The sequence below is a fragment of the Salvelinus alpinus genome, chromosome 10 (assembly GCF_045679555.1).
Source record: "Salvelinus alpinus chromosome 10, SLU_Salpinus.1, whole genome shotgun sequence".
NCBI classification, from domain to species: Eukaryota; Metazoa; Chordata; class Actinopteri; order Salmoniformes; family Salmonidae; genus Salvelinus; species Salvelinus alpinus.
The window spans coordinates 51,471,052-51,492,364 of NC_092095.1; the positions used below are offsets into that span (position 1 = coordinate 51,471,052).

At 45.2% G+C, this 21,313-nt stretch overlaps 1 protein-coding gene across 1 annotated transcript; it reads left to right on the plus strand.

Annotated features, from left to right (window-relative positions):
- Positions 1–1,125: 1,125 nt before the first annotated feature.
- Positions 1,126–1,922, plus strand: LOC139532940 (octapeptide-repeat protein T2-like). The gene is made up of 2 exons (XM_071331090.1): positions 1,126–1,135; positions 1,363–1,922. The coding sequence occupies exons 1-2, from the start codon at positions 1,126–1,128 to the stop codon at positions 1,920–1,922; spliced, it is 570 nt and encodes a 189-aa protein (XP_071187191.1).
- The last annotated feature ends 19,391 nt before the right edge of the window (positions 1,923–21,313 follow it).

Consider the following 21,313-nt stretch of genomic DNA (forward strand, 5'->3'; position numbering starts at 1 on the left):
CTGAGGGCTTGTAGGCCTGTTGTAAGGCAGGTCCTCACCAGACATCACCTGCAACAACGTCGCCTATGGGCATAAACCCACCGTCGCTGGACCAGACAGGACTGGAAAAAAGTGCTCTTCACTGACGAGTCACGGTTTTGTCTCACCAGGGGTGATGGTCGGATTCACGTTTATCGTCGAAGGAATGAGCGTTACACCAAGGCCTGTACTCTGGAGCGGGATCGATTAGGAGGTGGAGGGGGTCCGTCATGGTCTAAACGGTGTGTCACAGCATCATCGGACTGAGATTGTTTTCATTGCAGGCAATCTCAACTCTGTGCGTTACAGGGAAGACATCCTCCTCCCTCATGTGGTACCCTTCCTGCAGGCTCATCCTGACATGACCCTCCAGCATGACAATGCCACCAGCCATACTACTCGTTCTGTGCGTGATTTCCTGCAAGACAGGAATGTCAGTGTTCTGCCATGGCCAGCAAAGAGCCCGGATCTCAATCCCATTGAGCACGTCTGGGACCTGTTGGATCGGAGGGTGAGGGCTAGGGCCATTCCCCCAGAAATGTCCGGGAACTTGCAGGTGCCTTGGTGGAAGAGTGGGGTAACATCTCACAGCAAGAACTGGCAAGTCTGGTGCAGTGCATGAGGAGGAGATGCACTGCAGTACTTAATGCAGCTGGTGGCCACACCAGATACTGACTGTTACTTTTGATTTTGACCCCCCGCTTTGTTCAGAGACACATTATTCCATTTCTGTTAGTCACATGTCTGTGGAACTTGTTCAGTTCATGTCTCAGTTGTTGAATCTTGTTATGTTCATACAAATATTTACACATGTTAAGTTTGCTGAAAATAAACACAGTTGACAGTGAGAGGACGTTTCTTTTTTTGCTGAGTTTATGTGTGTGTCTGCATGCATCGCTCTCTGTGTGTAATGAATAGTCAGGGAGAAAAAGGTGTAGATTCACACGCAGATCGCGGTAGATGTTTATTAAGCCTTCGCAGAAGGCAGGAATCGTGGTCGCAGGCAATGGTCAAACACAGGTAGGCAGTCAAAAACAAACAATACCTCACAACCATACAAACAAAAAGAATTGGACTAAATAGGGAGCTGATGAGACCAGGTGAGAAATGAACACAGGTGAAATCAATGAACAAAAATGGAAGACAGGGCTACGTTCCAGAACACAAAGAAAAATAACACAAGGTTGACTAAGAAAAGAAAAGCAGAACCTTACACTGTGTGAGGTGTGTGTGTGTGTCGCTCTCTCTCTTTGGTGTGTATGTGTGTATGTGTGTGTGTTTATGTTCACATTCTCGCTTGAACTGCATGTAAGGGTGGGTGCTTACATATCTGTGCCTCCTCAGTCCATCAGCCCAGAGCAGGCCAGAGTAGCCCAGAGCAGGCCAGAGCAGCACAGAGCAGGCCAGAGCAGGCCAGAGCAGCACATAGAAGCCCAGAGCAGCACATAGAAGCCCAGAGCAGCACAGAGAAGCCCAGAGCAGCCCAGAGGAGCAGCACAGAGAAGCCCAGAGCAGCACAGAGAAGCCTAGAGAAGCCCAGAGCAGCACAGAGAAGCCCAGAGCAGCACAGAGAAGCCCAGAGAAGCCCAGAGAAGCCCAGAGCAGCACAGAGAAGCCCAGAGAAGCCCAGAGAAGCCCAGAGCAGCACAGAGAAGCCCAGAGCAGCACAGAGAAGCCCAGATCAGCCCAGAGAAGCAGCACAGAGAAGCCCAGAGCAGCACAGAGAAGCCCAGAGCAGCTCAGAGGAGCAGCACAGAGAAGCCCAGAGCAGCACAGAGAAGACCAGAGCAGCACAGAGAAGCCCAGATCTGCCCAGAGAAGCAGCACAGAGAAGCCCAGAGCAGCACAGAGAAGCCCAGAGCAGGCCAGCGAATCCCAGAGTAGCCCAGAGCAGCACAGAGTGAAAACTGTCCAATTAATAACCCTGTAATTGTCCTAACCTAGACGTGTGACCTCTTTCCCAGCAGAGGCTAGCTGTTGTCCTTGCTAGTCCATGTCTGCAGCTCAGACAGTTCACACACTTCGCATACTTACAGTTTATGTATCATTCTTCCTATAGTAGAGTAGTGACATGGGAAAAGTTGTTAGCTGCTGTCATGTGCTCTTCTCTCTCTATTTCTGACCCCAACTAAAGACGAGTACTCATCACCACAGATGTGTGCACTCATCATCACCGTGACAGTGCAGAGATTTACAGCAGTGTTTAGGTTGACTCCGACCGGACACATCCTCTACTCCCACTGAGCTTTATCATGCCACTAAAGACCATGTGGTCAAGTTGCTCGTATAGAAACAATTGGCCGTTTGAACATCCTCCACACCCCCTTACCTCTCTCCCCTCCCCCCAGCCAGAGGTCTATGTTTAGGTTGCCCTACCCCTTTGAGCCCCAAGCCTCTACCCCTCTGTGCCTGTGGGAGGGAGAGGGGAGAGGGGAAGAGGGAAAGAGGGGAAGCAGGGGGCAGCTAGTAATGAACCCAGGGCTATTTCTGGGAGGACAGCTCATGTGTTTTGCCTAATGGCGCGTTGCGTCTCCTTAGACTGTGATTGGCTGCACTCAGGGCTCCCTGGCACATTCCTCTGTCCATCCACCAGGCAGGCAGGCAGGCAGGCAGGCAGGCAGGCAGGCAGGGTCCTGAAACTGCCCCATAGCAATATGGGTTACAGTTAAACATAGAGCAATACAAGGATTATTTTGCAATGGCAGCTGAAACTTTAAAATGGATTCTCAATTCCTCCCTCCCTCTCTAAAACTCAAACCACTTATCGAATTCCAGCCCCTTCCTCTCTCTCTCCTCCTCTAGCATCTCTCTTGGTGTGCTGAGTGTGTTGCTCTGCTCTCTGCTTTCTCACACAGGGGCGTCTCAGTGCCATGACTAGACTCACACTGCGAGTGACCAGGCGTCAGGAAGCCTCTTCGTGTTCCCTCTCCACTCAGAGCTTAACCCAGTCACTCACACAGGAGGAGACTGTGCCTCCGGGAGTCATAGACACATACACGGCAGCCACACACTGATAAGCCGTCTAGACACACATTTGTATCAGATAGAAATGATTTGCATGTGTTACCTCCCAAGGCCTAACTCCCTCCCAATAGAAAAGACATACCGGTACACCAAGGCACCAAATTGAAAAAGAATAGGGATGGAAGAAGTAAAAATGAAGGCCTGAATTCAGTTGGAACATGAACCCTGTTCAACTGAGGAAGTGACAAAGATTTATTGAGAAGGGAGGACACATCTCCGATTTCAGAAGACGGAGGAGAACAGAGAAGAAAGAGAGAAGAAAGAGAAAAGGTCTGCTCTGCTTTCCCTCCAAAATGGCCACTGCACAATTCAGTCAAAGCCTCTACCCATGACCCTTTGACCCCCAGTGACCTCTGCGGGTCAGCAAATGATGCAAAAACCGAGAAGTGTTTTGTCGTGCATGAACTGTGGCCAGGGCCTTTGGGCAAACATCTATAAAGAAAACAGAGGGGGGAAAGAGAGAGGAGGTGGGGAGAGAGAAAGCGAGTGAGAGAGGACGGTGTTTGGCTACAACATTTGCCAGAATCTAAACTTCAATAGGAGAGGGTGTTGACGGATAAATATTGATGAATTTGGGAACACTTGTGGTGTTGTGCAAGACTGAGGTTTGTTTGTGTAAGATGAGTCAGTAGGATAAGTGGAAGACCGAACAGAGGAAAAATACAATTAAAATCTCCAAGATTTACATGAAAGAATTTACAGTGTCCTTATTACTGCTACTAATTAATGACATGCATTTCATTCAAGGGATATTAGCAATACTAGTTGTATTAGCGACTCTTCAAATCAAGTAAAGATAGTCTGTCATTTGAGGTTGTGTGCAAACAGTGCACGTGAATGCATCCACAGTTGGACCAGTTGGCAACTTTCTCCATAGAACCGTAGTTTATATAACACAATCTCAGGGTCCTATAGCTCTAGATGCCTTTCAGACCACTTTTCAGTCTGCGTCTCTCCCTCAAGTTAGTCCGCCCACTCAAACTCCTCTTTTTTGTATCCCCTGCCTATTCTACACTTTCTCTTTGTCCTGCTCTACCCTTTTCCCTTACGCCAGCCCTACTTCTCCCTCTTTCTCTCTTCTCTCTCTCTCTCTCTTCTTTTTTTCTTCTTCTTCTTCTCCTCTCTTCTTTTCTCTCCTCCTCCCTGTGACTGACCTGTGGGAGGAGCTCTATTGTCCGGAGTATCCCAGGGTGCACTGGGCCCCCCTTCAGGCAGCTTGTCATGTTAATGTGTGTGAATGGGATGGTAATGGGATGTTAATATCATGTGCTCTTTAACATACCATCAACAGTGCAGGAATCCCCAGTACCCTTCCTGCCCTTTTTACGCAATATCTTTTCTTTCATTTCAAAGACTTCATGGCATAAAAGGTGCTCTCTGAAATCCGACAATAGAGAATCTGAGAATGTCTAGAGAGGGTGTTGGGTGGATGTTTGTAGCTGGGGGTGTTGTTGTCACTCTTGTCCCCCACGAGGCACTCTGTTTAACTCCTCAATATGTGAAGGTTAATGGAGCCAATGTGTGGGTTGAAAGCACAACTTTCTCCATGTTCTTTGATCTTACGAAATCAGAGATCAACGATGAATAAAGCCAGATGAAAAAAGTCCCCTCTGTGATCGTATATGTCATTATGAGATTGACTGATCGTGTCGCAGGGGTCTTGTCTTTGATTATATTATCTTTGGTAATTGAACTCCGGTGATGTCATGTCAGTGTCACAGTCTACTGGCTTCATTTCAGCTAGTTGCATCAGCTTCTCAGACAGGGCCAAGAGCCTCACACATTGTCTGTGACAGCAGTTGATTCTGTACGCACTACATTCCGTATCCACTACACCACGGTCTGTATTACAACAGTCCAGTCAGTCCAGTCAGAGGGCCACAATCACATGCACCCTTTCCACCCTAATGAAAGCTGGACGTATAATTACCAGCAAGCAAGTAACCCCTTATTAGTGTAATCATCGGAATACGACCATGTCACTGCTACAGCCTTGTAGCAATGGTGGGGATGAATAAATTGGGTAAATGTATCAGAAAGTAGAGATCTAGATTCTCGGGGATCATCCAAATCACACGTGACACAGATCATTCAGACGCCTTGTTTAAGCCAGTTACAATATGGTTCATATCAGTGGATAAACCCATTTTTTGAAGACAAAGCCCTGACTTTAAGTGGTTGTTTGAAGTGGTGGTTATCAGATTTGAGACGTACTGCTGTTTCTTCCTCAGAGCCACTCTCCCATATCTAAGCTCTCCTCCTGAAACGGTCCCCTGGGAACCTTCACAGAGCGGGCATCAAGGGGACGAGGGAAAGGGCTAAAGAGATAAAGGATGACTCTTTCCTTCACTTCATCCATCTGTCTGAGGCGGTCAATGGTATCACGTGACCAACGCAAGACCTGTGGAACAGCAGGGAAACACATCATCAGCTGAGCAACACCGACACAGTCGGACCATAGCGCTGCTGTGCTGGGAAACCAGTCCATGGGTATATATCCACTTCTCCCATAGGTAAATCCTTCTCTGGTTATTGTAGACCTCTGGGTCACTGCATTGCACTAGCAAATCCAAAGAGATGCTTGTTGACTTTTCCAGGATCTCTACCAATTTCACATCGAGTGATGTATCCGTCCCGAGTTACACTTTATAGAGTTACTCAAGTCTTCTGGATGTGTATTTAATAATCATGAAATTGGCGAAAGCCATAATCTATCTTTATGTTGGTTCATCTCTGGGATCTTTATGTTGGCTCATCTCTGGCTGTCATTATGGGAATATTAGCTGTGAAAGAGCTTTGTGGCTCAGGGGCCCTTCGCTCTCACATCTGGCAAACGAATCAGAGAGACAATGGACAGCATACATCCCAGTCTGATATGTGATCCAGCAAAGGGAGCCTACAACTCCCATTAAATGACTATTATAAACTGGGTAGTTTCGGTCCTGGATACTGAAACATCATTCCAGCCGTGTGTATATCAGACAATATACCACGGGTATGACACAACTTGTTTACTGTTATATTAGATATGTAATAGCAATATGGCACCACATGAGTTTGTGACATATGGCCAATAAACCACTGCTAAGTGCTGTATCGAGGCACTCCGCTTCGCGTCATGCGAATAAACCACCCTTAGGCGTGGTATATTTAAGCAATAAGGCACGGGGGGGTGTGGTATATCAAGTTTATTTTATATAGCCCTTCGTACATCAGCTATTATCTCGAAGTGCTGTACAGAAACCCAGCCTAAAACCCCAAACAGCAAGCAATGCAGGTGTAGAAGCACGGCGGCTAGGAAAAACTCCCTAGAAAGGCCAAAACCTAGGAAGAAACCTAGAGAGGAACCAGGCTATGAGGGGTGGCCAGTCCTCTCCTGGCTGTGCCGGGTGGAGATTATAACAGAACATGGCCAAGATGTTCAAATGTTCATAAATGACCAGCATGGTCAAATAATAATCAGGAGTAAATGTCAGTTGGCTTTTCATAGCCGATCATTATGAGTATCTCTACCGCTCCTGCGGTCTCTAGAGAGTTGAAAACAGCAGGTCTGGGACAGGTAGCACGTCCGGTGGACAGGTCAGGGTTCCATAGCCGCAGGCAGAACAGTTGAAACTGGAACAGCAGCAAGGCCAGGTGGACTGGGGACAGCAAGGAGTCATCATGCCCGGTAGTCCTGACGCATGGTCCTAGGGCTCAGGTCCTCCGAGAGAGAGAAAGAAAGAGAGAAGGAGAGAATTAGAGAGAGCATACTTAAATTCACACAGGACACCGGATAAGACAGGAGAAGTACTCCAGATATAACCAACTGACCCTAGCCCCCCGACACATAAACTACTGCAGCATAAATACTGGAGGCTGAGACAGGAGGGGTCAGGAGACACTGTGGCCCCATCCGATGATACCCCCGGACAGGGCCAAACAGGAAGGATATAACCCCACCCACTTTGCCAAAGCACAGCCCCCACACCACTAGAGGGATATCTTCAACCACCAACTTACCATCCTGAGACAAGGCCGAGTATAGCCCACAAAGATCTCCACCACAGCACAAACCAAGGGGGCCAATATATGGCCAATATACCACGGTTAAGGGCTGTTCTTAAGCACAACGCAATGCGGAGTGCCTGGATACAGCCCTTAGCCGTGGTATATTGGCCATATACCACAAATCCCAGAGGTGCCTTATTGCTATTATAAACTGGTTACCAACGTAATTAGAGCAGTAGAAATAAATGTTTTGTCATACACGTGGTATATGTTCTGATATACCACGGCTGTCAGCCAATCAGCTTTCAGGGCTCGAACCACCCAGTTTATAATTAAGCAATAAGGCATAAGGGACTGTGGTATATGGTCAATAAACCACGGCCAGGGTCTGTTTTATTCACGACGCAACAAGGAGTGCCTGGATACAGCCCTTAGCCGTGGTTTATTGGTAATATACCACAAACCCCTGAGGTGCCTTATTGCTATTATAAACTGGTTACCAACGTAATTAGAGAAGTAACCATAATGGTTTGTCATACACGTGGTATATGGTCTGATATACTATGGCTTTCAGCCAATCAGCATTCAGGGCTCGAACCCCCCAGTTTATAATTAAGTGATAATGCCCGAGAAGCCGGTGTTTGGAGTATATATTGGCACGGGTGTTGTTATATTGGCAAACTGTGCCAATATATCCCCCAAACACCAGCTTCGAGGGCATTATCACTTTTATACAACGGGTCACCAACATATTCAAATAATGATTTACATATTTTAATAAAAAAGTTATTTGGATTAATTTATTCATACTATTTCATCCTTCCACAAGATATAGTCCCGACACACTTCTAGGGTTGTTACCCAAGCCGGCTGGTCGTTTGTTCTATCGGTTTGGTTGCCAGAGATGTGACCCAGTCGTTCAGTCTTTTTGTTCTGTATCTATGGACGCGACCCAGTCGTTCGTTCTAAATGTTCCATTGCCATACTGGCTGGCAACGTTCTTATCCCTTGCTTGCTAGCTAGCCAACTATGGCTAACTTACAGTCACATCGAAAAGCATCCAGAATAACAGCAGAGTGGCTGCATTTGCGTTTGTTTAAGCTGTTTTCTAGTGACATTTATTTGGATACATCCATAACAATGAGCTAATGATGTGCGATTTCACCTGGCTCTCTCGTCAGGACACTGTTCAGAGGAGCTAGCCAACAACACAACTAACACAATCACTTCAAACTGAAGCTGGAAAGACTGCAAACTAGCTGCATTTCGTTTAGTTTGACCTGTTTTCTATTGATAGTTCTTTATATATATCTGGAAAATTATGCTGATTCATGATTTTCTACTGGCTGAGAAAAGCTGCCTGCCTGTCTGTCTCATCTTGACTCCCGACACGTTCATTACTATAGGACAGCAGGAGATCGATTTTGAATATTGGAACAATGTTGCAAATGTCGGAGAGACAGAAAGCAAGGTTTATATAAATCTCCAATGTTGAAAACGAAATGTTAGTCTAAAAGAAATGTGAGATAATGTGTAGATGCTTTTTATAGTGCAGATCAAGTTTATAAATTGCCTGGCTGGGCTGATGAGACAGTGGATTGCGCAGTAAGATGGAACAGAGTTAATAGGCATTTTAATGCATATATTTAACTGGTGGTAACTTCTGGAATAGACACGGGCTGGAATGCGGTTTTAACCAATCAGCATTCAAGATTAGACCCACCCATTGTATAATGGCCATTATAAACTGGGTAGTTCTAGCCCTGAATGCTGATTGGCTGACAACCGTGGTATATCAGACCGTATATAATTACGTTGGTAACCAGTTTATAATAGCAATAAGGCACCTCAGGGGTTTGTGGTATATGGCTAATATACCAGGCTAAGAGCTTTGTACAAGCAGTCCACGTTGCGTCGTGCCTAAGAACAGCCCTTAGCCATGGTATATTTGTATTTTGTATTTGTATTTATTATGGATCCCTGCCGAAGCAGCAGCTACTCTTCCTTGAGTCCAGCAAAACTCAGGCAGTTTATACAATTTTAAAACATTACAATACATTCACAGATTTCAGCACACACTGTGTGCCCTCAGGCCCCTACTCCAACACTACCACATATCTACAGTACTAAATCCATGTGTATGTATAGTGCGTATGTTATCGTATGTGTGTGTGTGTGTGTGTGTGTGTGTGTGTGTGTGTGTGTGTGTGTGTGTGTGTGTGTGTGTGTGTGTGTGTGTGTGTGTGTGTGTGTGTGTGTGTGTGTGTGTGTGTGTGTGTGTGTGTGTGTGTGTGTGTGTGTGTGTGTGTGTGTGTGTGTGTGTGTGTGTGTGTGTGTGTGTGTGTGTGCATGTGTCTGTGCCAATATTTGTGTGGCTTCACAGTCCCCGCTGTTCCATAAGGTGTTTTTTATCAGTTTTTTTAATGTAATTTTACTGCTTGCGTCAGTTACTTGATGTGGAATAGAGTTCCATGTAGTCATGGCTCTATGTAGTACTGTGTGCCTCCCATAGTCTGTTCTGGACTTGGGGACTGTGAAGAGACCTCTTGTGGCATGTCTTGTGGGGTATGCATGGGTGTCCGAGCTGTGCGCCAGTAGTTTAGACAGACAGCTCGGTGCATTCAACATGTCAATACCTCTCATAAATTAAAGTAGTGACGAAGTCAATCTCTCCTCCACTTTTATTGGCCATATACCACACCACCTCGGGCCATATTGTTTAAATATACCACACCGAGGGATCACGTGACCCCTGAACGAGATGGCCGCATGAACTAGGAGCTCCGCACAAGTAGTTTCCAATTCCTAATCTTACCTCCACTTCAAGTTTAAACTCATTTAGCTTTAGTCAAAAAGTCATGGCGGCTACAAAAGGCGACACTACAGGTGACATTTTTACCCGGACTCGAGCACTAGCGACGGAAAAAGCCTCCAAGAAGCAGCTAGCTTCAGAAAAAGCTAGCGCCATTAGCCAGGAGCAAGAGGACCCGTTCCCCCCCGAGGCCCAACGAAGGCCAACCTCGCACTCTGTTGAAGACATCTTTTCTGAGCTGAGATCCCAACGTACAGAACTCAACACTAAACTAGATGCCATTAACGCTCAGCTCAGTGCGATAGGGGGCAAGGTGACAATCCTGGAAAATGCTTTGCCTGACATAAACAACAAGATAACCATAAACGCGGGGCGCCTGGACGAGGCAGAGGGGCGAATCCTATCCACGGAAAACTTATTGACAGACGCCATGGAAACAATAGCATATGCTAAAAACAAAATAGAGCAGCTGGAAGATAAAACAGAGGACCTGGAAAACAGGGGGCGAAGGAATAATTGTGTTCTATTAAATCTGGGCGAAAAAGAAGAGGGAAACATGCCACTGATCCGCTACCTGCAAGACAAACTTCCCGAGTGGCTCCACCTGTCCACCGACAGACCCATAGAACTCGAGAGAGCTCACCGAGCACTGAGGCCCCCACCAGCAGCCAGACAACCACCGCGCCCAATCACCATACGTTTCTTGAGATTCACCGACAAGGAACGAGTCCTACAGGCGGCGAAAACCAACACCATTACAGTGGGAAACGCCAAACTCACCTTACTCCAGGACCTGTCAGCTGGAATACGCCGAAAGCGCCGAGAGTTTGACGAGGTGAAGAAATGCTCCATTGACCGAGGCATCTTTAGGGGATTCAAATACCCAAACGAGCTCAGGATTCTTCACCAAGGAGCCCTGCGACACTTCAAAACTCCCGAAGAGGCAAAACGTTTTTTGAAAGACAACCCCGGTCAATGAGAAATGGACCAATGACTAAATGCGATTACTATTATTACTAAAGGAGGTAAGACAACATATAGCCGATATCCAAAGACCCACCCGCCCTGCTAAATGTCATTATAGCCGTCTAATCTATATTTATGTTCCTTTAGCTGAGAGGGATAGGCTCCATATTATAACCTAGGCCTACTATATGTAGGCTGGGCTATTGATTTTATTTTCTCCCATTTTTAATGTGGTCTGGACGGGGGCTACGTTGTCATTTACCCAATGCGGGGCGGAGAGGATGAGGCATTTCTTTGGTGGGGAGGGGGAGACGTTGTGCGTTGCTAACTGTTCCCGTTTTTTTTGTTGTTGTTGTTGGAACACAGAATTGTGACTGAGCGGGGAGGTAATAGATCCAACGGGATATGTCGAGTTGTTTGGGAACTCGGCTGGGGTGTTCAGAGACTGTTATTTTATGTAAACCATTTATTTTCCTTTTATGTGAACGCAGCTGTAACTACTATTCACCTTTACCCAGAGATGACTTGCACTAAAGTTCGATTACTGTTCGATGACGATGACTAGTACCTTAAATCTATTGACATGGAACTGCCATGGTCTAGGTCATGCAATAAAACGGAAAAAGATACTATGTGCTCTAAAAAAGGAAAAAGCAGACATCGCGCTATTGCAAGAGACACACCTCTGTGATGCTGAACATGCCAAACTCCGCAGAGCTTGGGTGGGACAGGTGTATTTCTCATCTTTCAAATCCAACAGTAGAGGCACAGCCATACTTATCCATAAGAATGTTCCATTCATAATTGACAAAAACATATCTGATCCGGAGGGGAGATTTATTTTGATAACTGGGTCACTGTATGGCCAACCAATTACTCTCTTAAATATATACGCCCCTAACACAGATACTCCTGCTTTTATGTCGAAAATGATAACCCTGTTCAATGAGCATTGTGTTTCCTTTGGAGTGTTGGCCGGAGATTTTAATTGTACCCTGAACCCAACCCTAGACAAATCATCTCAAGTCCCCACCACAAATCCTAGATCTGCAAAGATGTTGAACTCTCTTACTAAAGAGATGGGACTGATAGATATCTGGAGAGAGACTAATAGCTCATCTATGGACTATACATACTACTCTAATGTCCATAACACCTACTCCCGTATAGATTACATTTTTATCCCAAAGAGTTTCATAAATTCAGCCACGTGTAGAATCGGACCCATAGCGCTTTCGGATCACGCCTTTGTCCACCTCCGCTTTGACCTCTGCAAAAACATCCCGAGGTCAAAGAGCTGGAAATTCAACACCTCCATGCTATCAAACGAAGCATTCCATACATTGGTAACTACATGGATAGACAACTACACACAAGACAACAAAGATTCTCCTGTTTCTCCGGCCACAATGTGGGACGCTGCTAAAGCCACACTAAGAGGTCATCTAATTGCATATGCTTCCTCTAAGAAAAAAGCAATGGAAGCACACAGGCTAGATCTGGAGAGGGAGCTGGAACGCTGTGAAAAAGTACATAAACAATCCACAGACAGCACCTCCTGGAGTCAACTTAAAGCAGCCAAAGCCAAACTGAATTTGGACTATACTCGGGAGATAAAAAAAAAAGTTTTCTTTACTAAACAGAAATACCATGAGTATAGCAATAGGCCTAGTAGATTGCTTGCTTATCAATTAAAAAAAGAGCAGTCAGAGCGTACAATTATGGCTATCCGAACAGCAGAGGACGAGGTCACATATGACCCAAAAAAGATCAATTTAACTTTTCATGATTTTTACTGCAAACTATATACCTCTGAGAGAAAACACACGGAAGCAGAACTCCACTCCTTCCTAGAGGGAATCTCGCTACCTAAACTATCAGAGACTGACCAAGAAGATCTCAACTCCCCCTTCACTCCTGAGGAGATCCTGGAGGCAATTACCTCCATGCCACCTAACAAGTCCCCAGGCCCAGATGGATTCCCCAGAGAGTTCTACAAAGCTTTTTGGCCCCAGCTTAGCCCTATTTTCATGCCAATGCTGGAGGATTTTTGCAAAAACGGAGTTCTCCCAGACTCAATGCGCACAGCTCGCATTACAGTGTTGCTCAAAAAAGACAAGGACCCCCTATCCTGCTCCTCCTTCCTTGTTCCTCCTAAGCTTGTTGGATTTCGACTACAAAATAATTACCAAATTGCTGGCCAAAAGACTAAACACTCTTCTTCCCAAAATAATAAAAGCGGACCAAACTGGATTTATTAGAGACAGATACTCTTCTGATAACATTCGCCGTCTTTTTGATATTATTGATCAAGTAAACGCACAGAAGACCCCTGTCCTGCTGGCTTCACTGGATGCTGAGAAGGCGTTCGACAGGATGGAGTGGAGCTTTTTGTTCTCAGTCTTAGAAAAGTTCAATATGGGCCCAAACTTTATTAAATGGATCAAATCACTATACTCTCATCCAAATGCCATGGTGACTACTAACGGACTGAACTCTGACAGATTCCCTTTGGGACGGGGCACAAGACAAGGGTGCTCGCTATCCCCCCTGCTCTACTTGTTGGGGGCGGAGCCTCTGGCAGAGTTGATAAGGAGCAATCCAAGTATTACAGGTGTTCCTGCAGGCGGCCTGCAGCACAAGATTTCGCTTTACGCGGATGATGTCTTGCTCTACATATCCAACCCTGAGAAATCCCTTCCTCCCATTTTAGACACAATTGCTCAGTATGGCACGTTTTCAGGTTATAAGATAAATTTTAACAAATCCACTGTCTGCCCTCTCAATATTACACTCACCAGTTCTATGAAGACACTATGCCCATTCCAATGGAAGACACAGGGGTTTCAATACCTTGGGATATTCATAACACCAGATCTGAATAGGCTTTTCAAGGAGAATTATCTTCCACTCCTGGATCGAATCAAAAACAACCTCCAAACCTGGATCTCCCTCCCAATTAGCTTAGTAGGAAGAATTAATGTAATCCGTATGAACATCCTCCCTAGACTGAACTATTTATTTCAGATGCTCCCATGCTATCTCCCAGCTTCCTTTTTCAAAACAATTAACCAAAGCATCACCAAATTTATATGGGGCAATAAAAAACCTAGGATCAAGCTCTCCACTCTATCGAAACCTGAATCTAAGGGCGGTCTTGCCCTTCCCTCCCTTCAATTGTACTACTGGTCTGCCCAAATCCGCAACATGCTAACATGGATCACAAACAGACAAGAGTCAACGTGGATCCAGATAGAAGCCCAATCCTGTGGTTCATTGCCACTAAGCTCAGCTATATTCATTAATAACTTTAGTGAAGTGGGCAACATAGCCAAAACATTTGTGATTTACAGCACCCTACTAGCGTGGAGGGACTGTAAGAAATACCTGGGCATCTCCTCCCAAATATGCTCTCACTCGCCTATAGTAGGCAATCCAGACTTGCCAAAAGCCCTGAGGGATGCCAACTTTAATCTTTGGCATACTCTAGGAATCAGGACCTTTTCAGACCTATTTCATCAGAAGACCACTACACTGAAATCCTTTCAAGAGCTCTGCAGTGAATTCAATGTGCCAAGATCCCATTTTTTTTAAATATCTTCAAATTAGACATGTCATCTCCTCATTTACTTCCAAGAGGAGGTTTAGAACTCAGTTGAACGAAGTTGAAACCCTTCTTGTCACAGCACAATCCATTAAAGGCAAAATATCCTATATCTATAGACTCCTTTCTGAGAAAGGAGGCTCCTCCTTTACTCCTTTGAAAATAATCTGGGAAAAGGACCTTGGTCTGACTATCAGTGATGAGTTATGGGCGGGGGTTTGCGACAGGGTATACTGCTCCTCTACTAATGTAAAAATGAAAGAATCGAATTACAAATTTTTGTACAAATTTTATTACACTCCCTTGAGACTCCATAAAATGAAAACAGACATTTCTCCTAACTGTAAAAGATGTACCTCTGAAAGTGGAACCTATATGCATGTATTTTGGAGCTGTAGAGAGATTGCCAGATTTTGGCAATCTATACATACTGCTGCACAGAAAATACTAGATGTACAGTTTGATATGACCCCGTGTCTCTATCTTCTTAATGCCCAGCAGGACTTTGTTCTTGATCCTGACAGAGAAAATTTGCTCATGACCATTACATACTTTGCTAAGAAATGTATCCTTCTATTGTGGGCCTCTAGTACCTCTCCTACATTTAAAATGTGGATTGACCAGATTGTTGACTTTCTCCCTCTTGAAAAGCTCACTTATGACCTCCACAAGAGACAGCCCAAGTTTGATAGACTCTGGTCTCCACTACTCCACTATATCTCAAATTGGACAGAGTGAATGGGGGGATCGGGGAGGTGAGCAGATGCGTGTTGTGTAAGGTGCTGTAAAATCTAAAAACTAATCATTGGCTCGTCATCTCAGCTAAGGCTGGAAATAGCAAATAAGAACCTTGATAGTGCTGCTGCAAGTTCTACATTTTAAATTTTGTTATAATTATTATTTGTGTGTATGTGTGTATGTATGTATATGTAGGTATGTATATATGTATATATATATATATAAAAAAAAAAATATTTTTATTATTATTATTATTATTTTTTTTAAGTCTGTCACATCTGTGAATGTGGAATGTGTTTGGTTGGTTGTTTGAAAACTTAATAAAACTTTAAATTGAAAAAAATATATATATACCACACCACCTCGGGCCTTATTGCTTGAATATACCACACCACCTCGGGCCTTATTGCTTAAATATACCACACCACCTCGGGCCTTATTGCTTAAATATACCACACCACCTCGGGCCTTATTGCTTAAATATACCACACCACCTCGGGCCTTATTGCTTAAATATACCACACCACCTCGGGGCTTATTGCTTAAATATACCACACCCCCTCGGGCCTTATTGCTTAAATATACCACACCACCTCGGGCCTTATTGCTTAAATATACCACACCACCTCGGGCCTTATTGCTTGAATATACCACACCACCTCGGGCCTTATTGCTTAAATATACCACACCACCTCGGGCCTTATTGCTTAAATATACCACACCACCTCGGGCCTTATTGCTTAAATATACCACACCACCTCGGGCCTTATTGCTTAAATATACCACACCACCTCGGGCCTTATTGCTTAAATATAACATCTATACAGATCCTATGTAATCTGTGAGGTTATGGTATCTCTGAGGTGGGCAATAACATAGGCCCGATGACCTCCAGTGTGTGTGTAGGTGTGTGTGTATCAGAGGGAGGAGAAGGGGAGATGGAGACACTGAGAGAGAGAGAGGGGGAGAGAGGGCAAGGGAGAGAGAGAGATAGAGAAAGATCTGTTGGAGAGGAGAGGCCTGGTTTTTCTCAACACCACTTTCTCTGGAATTTGGATGACGGGAGGATAATAGAGTGGGGGAGATGAAAAGATGGAAGGAAGGGAGAGAGAGAGAGACTGAAAGAGTGAATGAGAAGGAGAGATATGCTTACTGGCAGGAGGAACGCAGGTTACAGGGGTCCAGTTTGTGGGAGTAAGAGAAGCACTAATTAACAATGATTACTGACTTTAGTTGAAATAGTATCTGTCACTATGGCTGAGTAGCAACAGGCAGATCCTACATGGCCATGGATTTGTGAATAAAACAAAAATGTAAATGGTGAATGTTATCAATGTGTGCGTGTGTGCGTGCGTTCATGTGTATGTGTTTGTGTGCGCGTGCATACAGATAAATATATGTCTGAGTGTGTGCCCGTAGGTGTGTGTGTTCATTTGTGCCTGTCGGTGTGTGTTTCAGAGAGGGAAGGGAGCTGGATAAATTCAACATGAGCCAGCCAGAGCGGTGTGGCTGCCGGTGCTGCCTCGGAATATAAATGCATTTTCATTCGCTTTTATCTTCCATACTGAGAGTGGTGAGTAAGTAATCGCAAGACTCCTCTCTAGAGACCGACCCCCCCTTAGCCCTCTCCCTCCAACTCCTCCTCCCCCTGCCCATCCCCCATTCAGTTATTTAATCCCTGTTCTCTATCCTTGTCACTCCATCGCCCTTGTAACTTGTTTTAGCGCTCTCTCGCGGTTTCTTCTACTAGTATGTTTCACACGTACGTACACATACTGTACACGTGTGCATGGACACACACACACACACACACCACCTTGTTGCTGAACCCATGGGGTGCGCTGGATTGATGTTCACAGGTGTTAACCCACAGACACGCTGTACAGTACATCACAGTATGAGCTGGATAACACACATTTAACACAGACACACAATCTATCATCCCAGGTTAATGTAAGCTTAAATCCTCAGCTGTCTCAAGCAACCCTATGTTTATAAAATCCTCCATCTAGACCTGAGGCACAGCTAGTTTTAACAGAGCCAAACTCAAGAACCTGAGTGGGGTTTTCTCTCCTCATTTTGTTGGGATGAATCCAAGATGGCTGCCTGACATACCACTTAGTTTACACAAGGATTGTAAGACATCCAGTCATACCCACCCTCTCACTGCCCTCTGCACCTCACACCCACTTACATTTCCAGTGGGAAATATCACACATTTGTTCAGAATTTGTAGAATTTTCTTTTATAAATGGGGTTAATGCGTGGAGCATTGTGTGTATGCGTGTGTGTGTGTAAATGGTGTTCATGCATGGAGCATTATGTGTGTGTGTATGTAAATGGGGTTCATGCATGGAGCATTGTGTGTGCGTGTGTGTTTGCATGTGTAAATGGGGTTCATGGATGTGTGTGTGTGTGTGTGTGTGTGTGTGTGTGTGTGTGTGTGTGTGTGTGTGTGTGTGTGTGTGTGTGTGTGTGTGTGTGTGTGTGTGTGTGTGTGTGTGTGTGTGTGTGTGTGTGTGTGTGTGTGTGTGTGTGTGTGTGTGTAAATGGGGTCCATGCATGGAGCAGCCATGCTTCATATTTGTAAGTAATAAATCATTCTGTCATCACCACTTTTTCCCTTACCCCTGGTTGTTCCCAAGTGTGTACCAAATGACACCCAATTCCTTATTTAGTGTACTACATTTGAGCAGGACCAATAGGGCTCTGGTCAAAAGTAGTGCACTATATAGGGAATAGGGTGCTATTTGGGATTCAACCCAGTGTTTTGGGAAGGAGATGTACACCCTTGCCCCTGTACTGCAGGGGCCCTGTACACTGTAGAGGGATTTGAGCCAGCTACACTGAACCCACCACTCTCTTCTACATTCTCAACTCAATCAATTCATCACTACCAATACTCTACTAACCAGTCCGATGAAGCATGTGGCTGTATATGGTTTTGTAACTGTATATGCTTGAATTTGTGTGTATGCTTGTATTGTATGCTGATATGTTTAAGCTAGAGAAAAGGAGAGAGAGAAATTGAGAGAGAAACAGAAAGCGAGAGGGAGGGAAAGCTAGAGATAGTAATTGAGGGAGAGATTGAAAGAGAGAGAGAGAGGTTGACAGATCCACACCAGCCTGCTGCCTCCATGTGCTTGATGCTGCAGAGCCTTCCACAATGTTTTGCCTAAAAAGGTCCTTTGCGGTGGGGTGTGTTTGGGTTAGTGGCATGGTATGTTTACGTTCCCCGCACATCTCCAGCGGTGAAACAACGACAGGGTTGTGAGATATCCAGGGTCAGACGTGTCTTGCCGACAGCTGGCCTCTTGAGTTAAGAAAACAACTGGAGAGAGAGAGAGAGAGACAGAGGATAAAGAGAACTAGAGGGAGAGAGAGAGAGTGGGAGAGAGAGAGAGTGGGAGAGAGAGAGAGTAGGATAGAGGGAGAGAGAGAGAGAGAGAGAGCAAGAGAGTGGGAGAGAGAGAGCAAGAGAGAGGGAGAGAGGGAGAGAGAGAGCAAGAGAGTGGGAGAGCAAGAGAGAGAGAGAGAGCGAGAGAGAGAGAGCGAGAGAGAGAGAGAGAGAGAGAGAGAGAGAGAGAGAGAGAGAGAGAGAGAGAGAGAGAGAGAGAGAGAGAGAGAGAGAGAGAGAGAGAGAGAGAGTGTGAGAGAGAGAGACCAAGAGAGTGTGAGAGAGAGAGGGAAAACCCCTGTACAGCAACACAATTAAACCCAACCAAATTATGAGAAAGCAAAACGATAATTATTTGACACACTGAAAATAATTAACAAAAGAACAGAGCAAATTGGAATGCTATCTGGCCCCAAACAGAGAGTACACCGTGACAGAATACCTGACCACTGTGACTGACCCAAAAGCCTTGACTATGTACAGTCTCGGTGAGCATAGCCTTGCTATTAAGGGAGGCTGCCAATGGCAGACCTGGCTCTCGAGAGAAGACAGGCTATGTGCACACTGCCCACAAAATCATGTGGAAACTGAGCTGCACTTCCTAACCTCCTGCCAAATGTATGACCACAGTAGATATACATATTTCCCACAGATCCCACAGACCCACAAATAATTAGAAAACAAATCAAACATTGATCAACTCCCATATCTGTTTGGCGAAATACCGCAGTGTGCAATCACAGCAGCAAGATTTGTGGCCCGTTGCCATGAGAAAAGGGTCACCTGTGGAGCACAAACAACAATGTAAATACCACCAATATTTTTCTGTTTATTTATCTTCCCCTACTATTCATAACAACACAATGTCTTTATCTTTTTGAAACCTTTGTGAGTGCAATATTTACTGTTCATTTCTAATCGTTTTTTGTTGATGTTGTTTTGGATCTTCTCACTTTTGCTTATTGTTTATTTCACTTGCTTTCTCAATGTAAACACATGATTCCCAATAAAGCCACATAGAGAGAGAGAGAGAGAGAGAGAGAGAGAGAGAGAGAGAGAGAGAGAGAGAGAGAGAGAGAGAGAGAGAGAGAGAGAGAGAGAGAGAGAGAGAGAGAGAGAGAGAGAGAGAGAGAGAGAGGCTAAAAGGAAACTAGAGAGAGCGAGACAGTGGGAGAGAGAGGAGTGCTGAGAGTGAATCACAATACAAAGACTGATGGCATGACACCCCCTGAAAAAATGTCCCATCCCATGTGGGATTTTTCAGCTGCATACGAAGCAGTATTTGTGGACGTGTCATGAGTTCGATCAATAAAGCAGGAGGATGAGGAGGCAACATTGGTTCAAAACATTCCAGATGTCCATTCGAGAGCCCTGACCAGGCTATCAGTAGAGTGAGGGAAGCAGTGCGACCCCATGACCCTTCCATGACCCTACATACCCCAAATTCCCCCTGGCCACAGGTTGGGTCTGAGAGGAGCCCTGCCGCTGGTGAAAGAAGAGAGGGAAGAGTGGGGGGGGGGGGGGGGGGGGGTTGTCTTAATTCGCTAATTAAAGCCAGAGTTGAGTCCCTAACCCCCATCCTACCACAAGGATAAGCAAAGATACTCTCCCCCCACAGCAGACCCTCGGTAGCATTTGCATCGGAGAATTCTAATAAAGAATATAATATTTAGGCCAGAGAATCAATGATTGTGCTACGACACAGGTGGAAAGTGAATTATCAGTCAAATATCAATGGAATTTGTGAGCAAATCAAGGTCAAATGTTCTCTAGTACGCCTCAGTGTTATCATCTAATATACTGTACCGTGAAGACAATCAAATTGAATAGGAAGGAACTGTTTCACTGATTCCAGTGGGCCAGAGTCAGACACATAGCTGTCTTATGTATGAGACATTCTCCTCCTGAACAACTGCCATCTCCAAGCTCCAAGCTGCTCCTTCAGTTGAACCCTTGGTGACCCAACTCTGTGCAATACTCTGTATGCAGTTCAGATACATCTATCAGGACCACTGGACACTAGTCAGTGTCTTATATTGTACATAGCTACCTCACGGAATCTCAGGAGGTATGCTATAATAAACCTATTTGAGCAATTACTGCCAATTTTGACTTCAGCGCCACTCAAGGGCTGAGAGAAAACTGAAAGAAACAAAGGCAAGAAAATGGAACTGGTAGAGAGAAGGAGAGACAAAGAGAAAGAGTCAGGGAGATGAGAAAGAGAGAGAGAGAGGGGAGAGAGAGAGAGAGAGAGGGGAAAGAGAGAGAGAGAGTAGGAGAGAGGAAAGAGAGAGAGGAGAGAGAGAGAGAGAGAGAGAGAGAGAGAGAGAGAGAGAGAGAGAGAGAGAGAGAGAGAGAGAGAGAGAGAGAGAGAGAGAGAGAGAGAGAGAGAGAGAGAGAGAGAGAGAGAGAGAGAGAGAGAGAGAGAGAGAGAGAGAGAGAGAGAGAGAGAGAGAGAGAGAGAAAGCCCCAGGACAGCAACACAATTAGACTCAAATTATGAGAAAGCAAAAGATAACTATTTGACACACTGAGAAGAATCAACCAAAAAAACAGAGCAAATTGGAATGAGTTCAAATGGCCATTCCCTTTTTGGCCCTCTAGGCTCTGTATGATTGATGTTGGGAGCTCAGAGTGAAGTATACTCACCTCTCTCCGTCTCCAAATTTACATGGAGAACGCGAGCGTGCTGCTGCTATACTATGATCTATTTTTTAAAACCCATTCCAGGGGTAGGCCGGGAAAGGTTTTTAATCCATGGAAT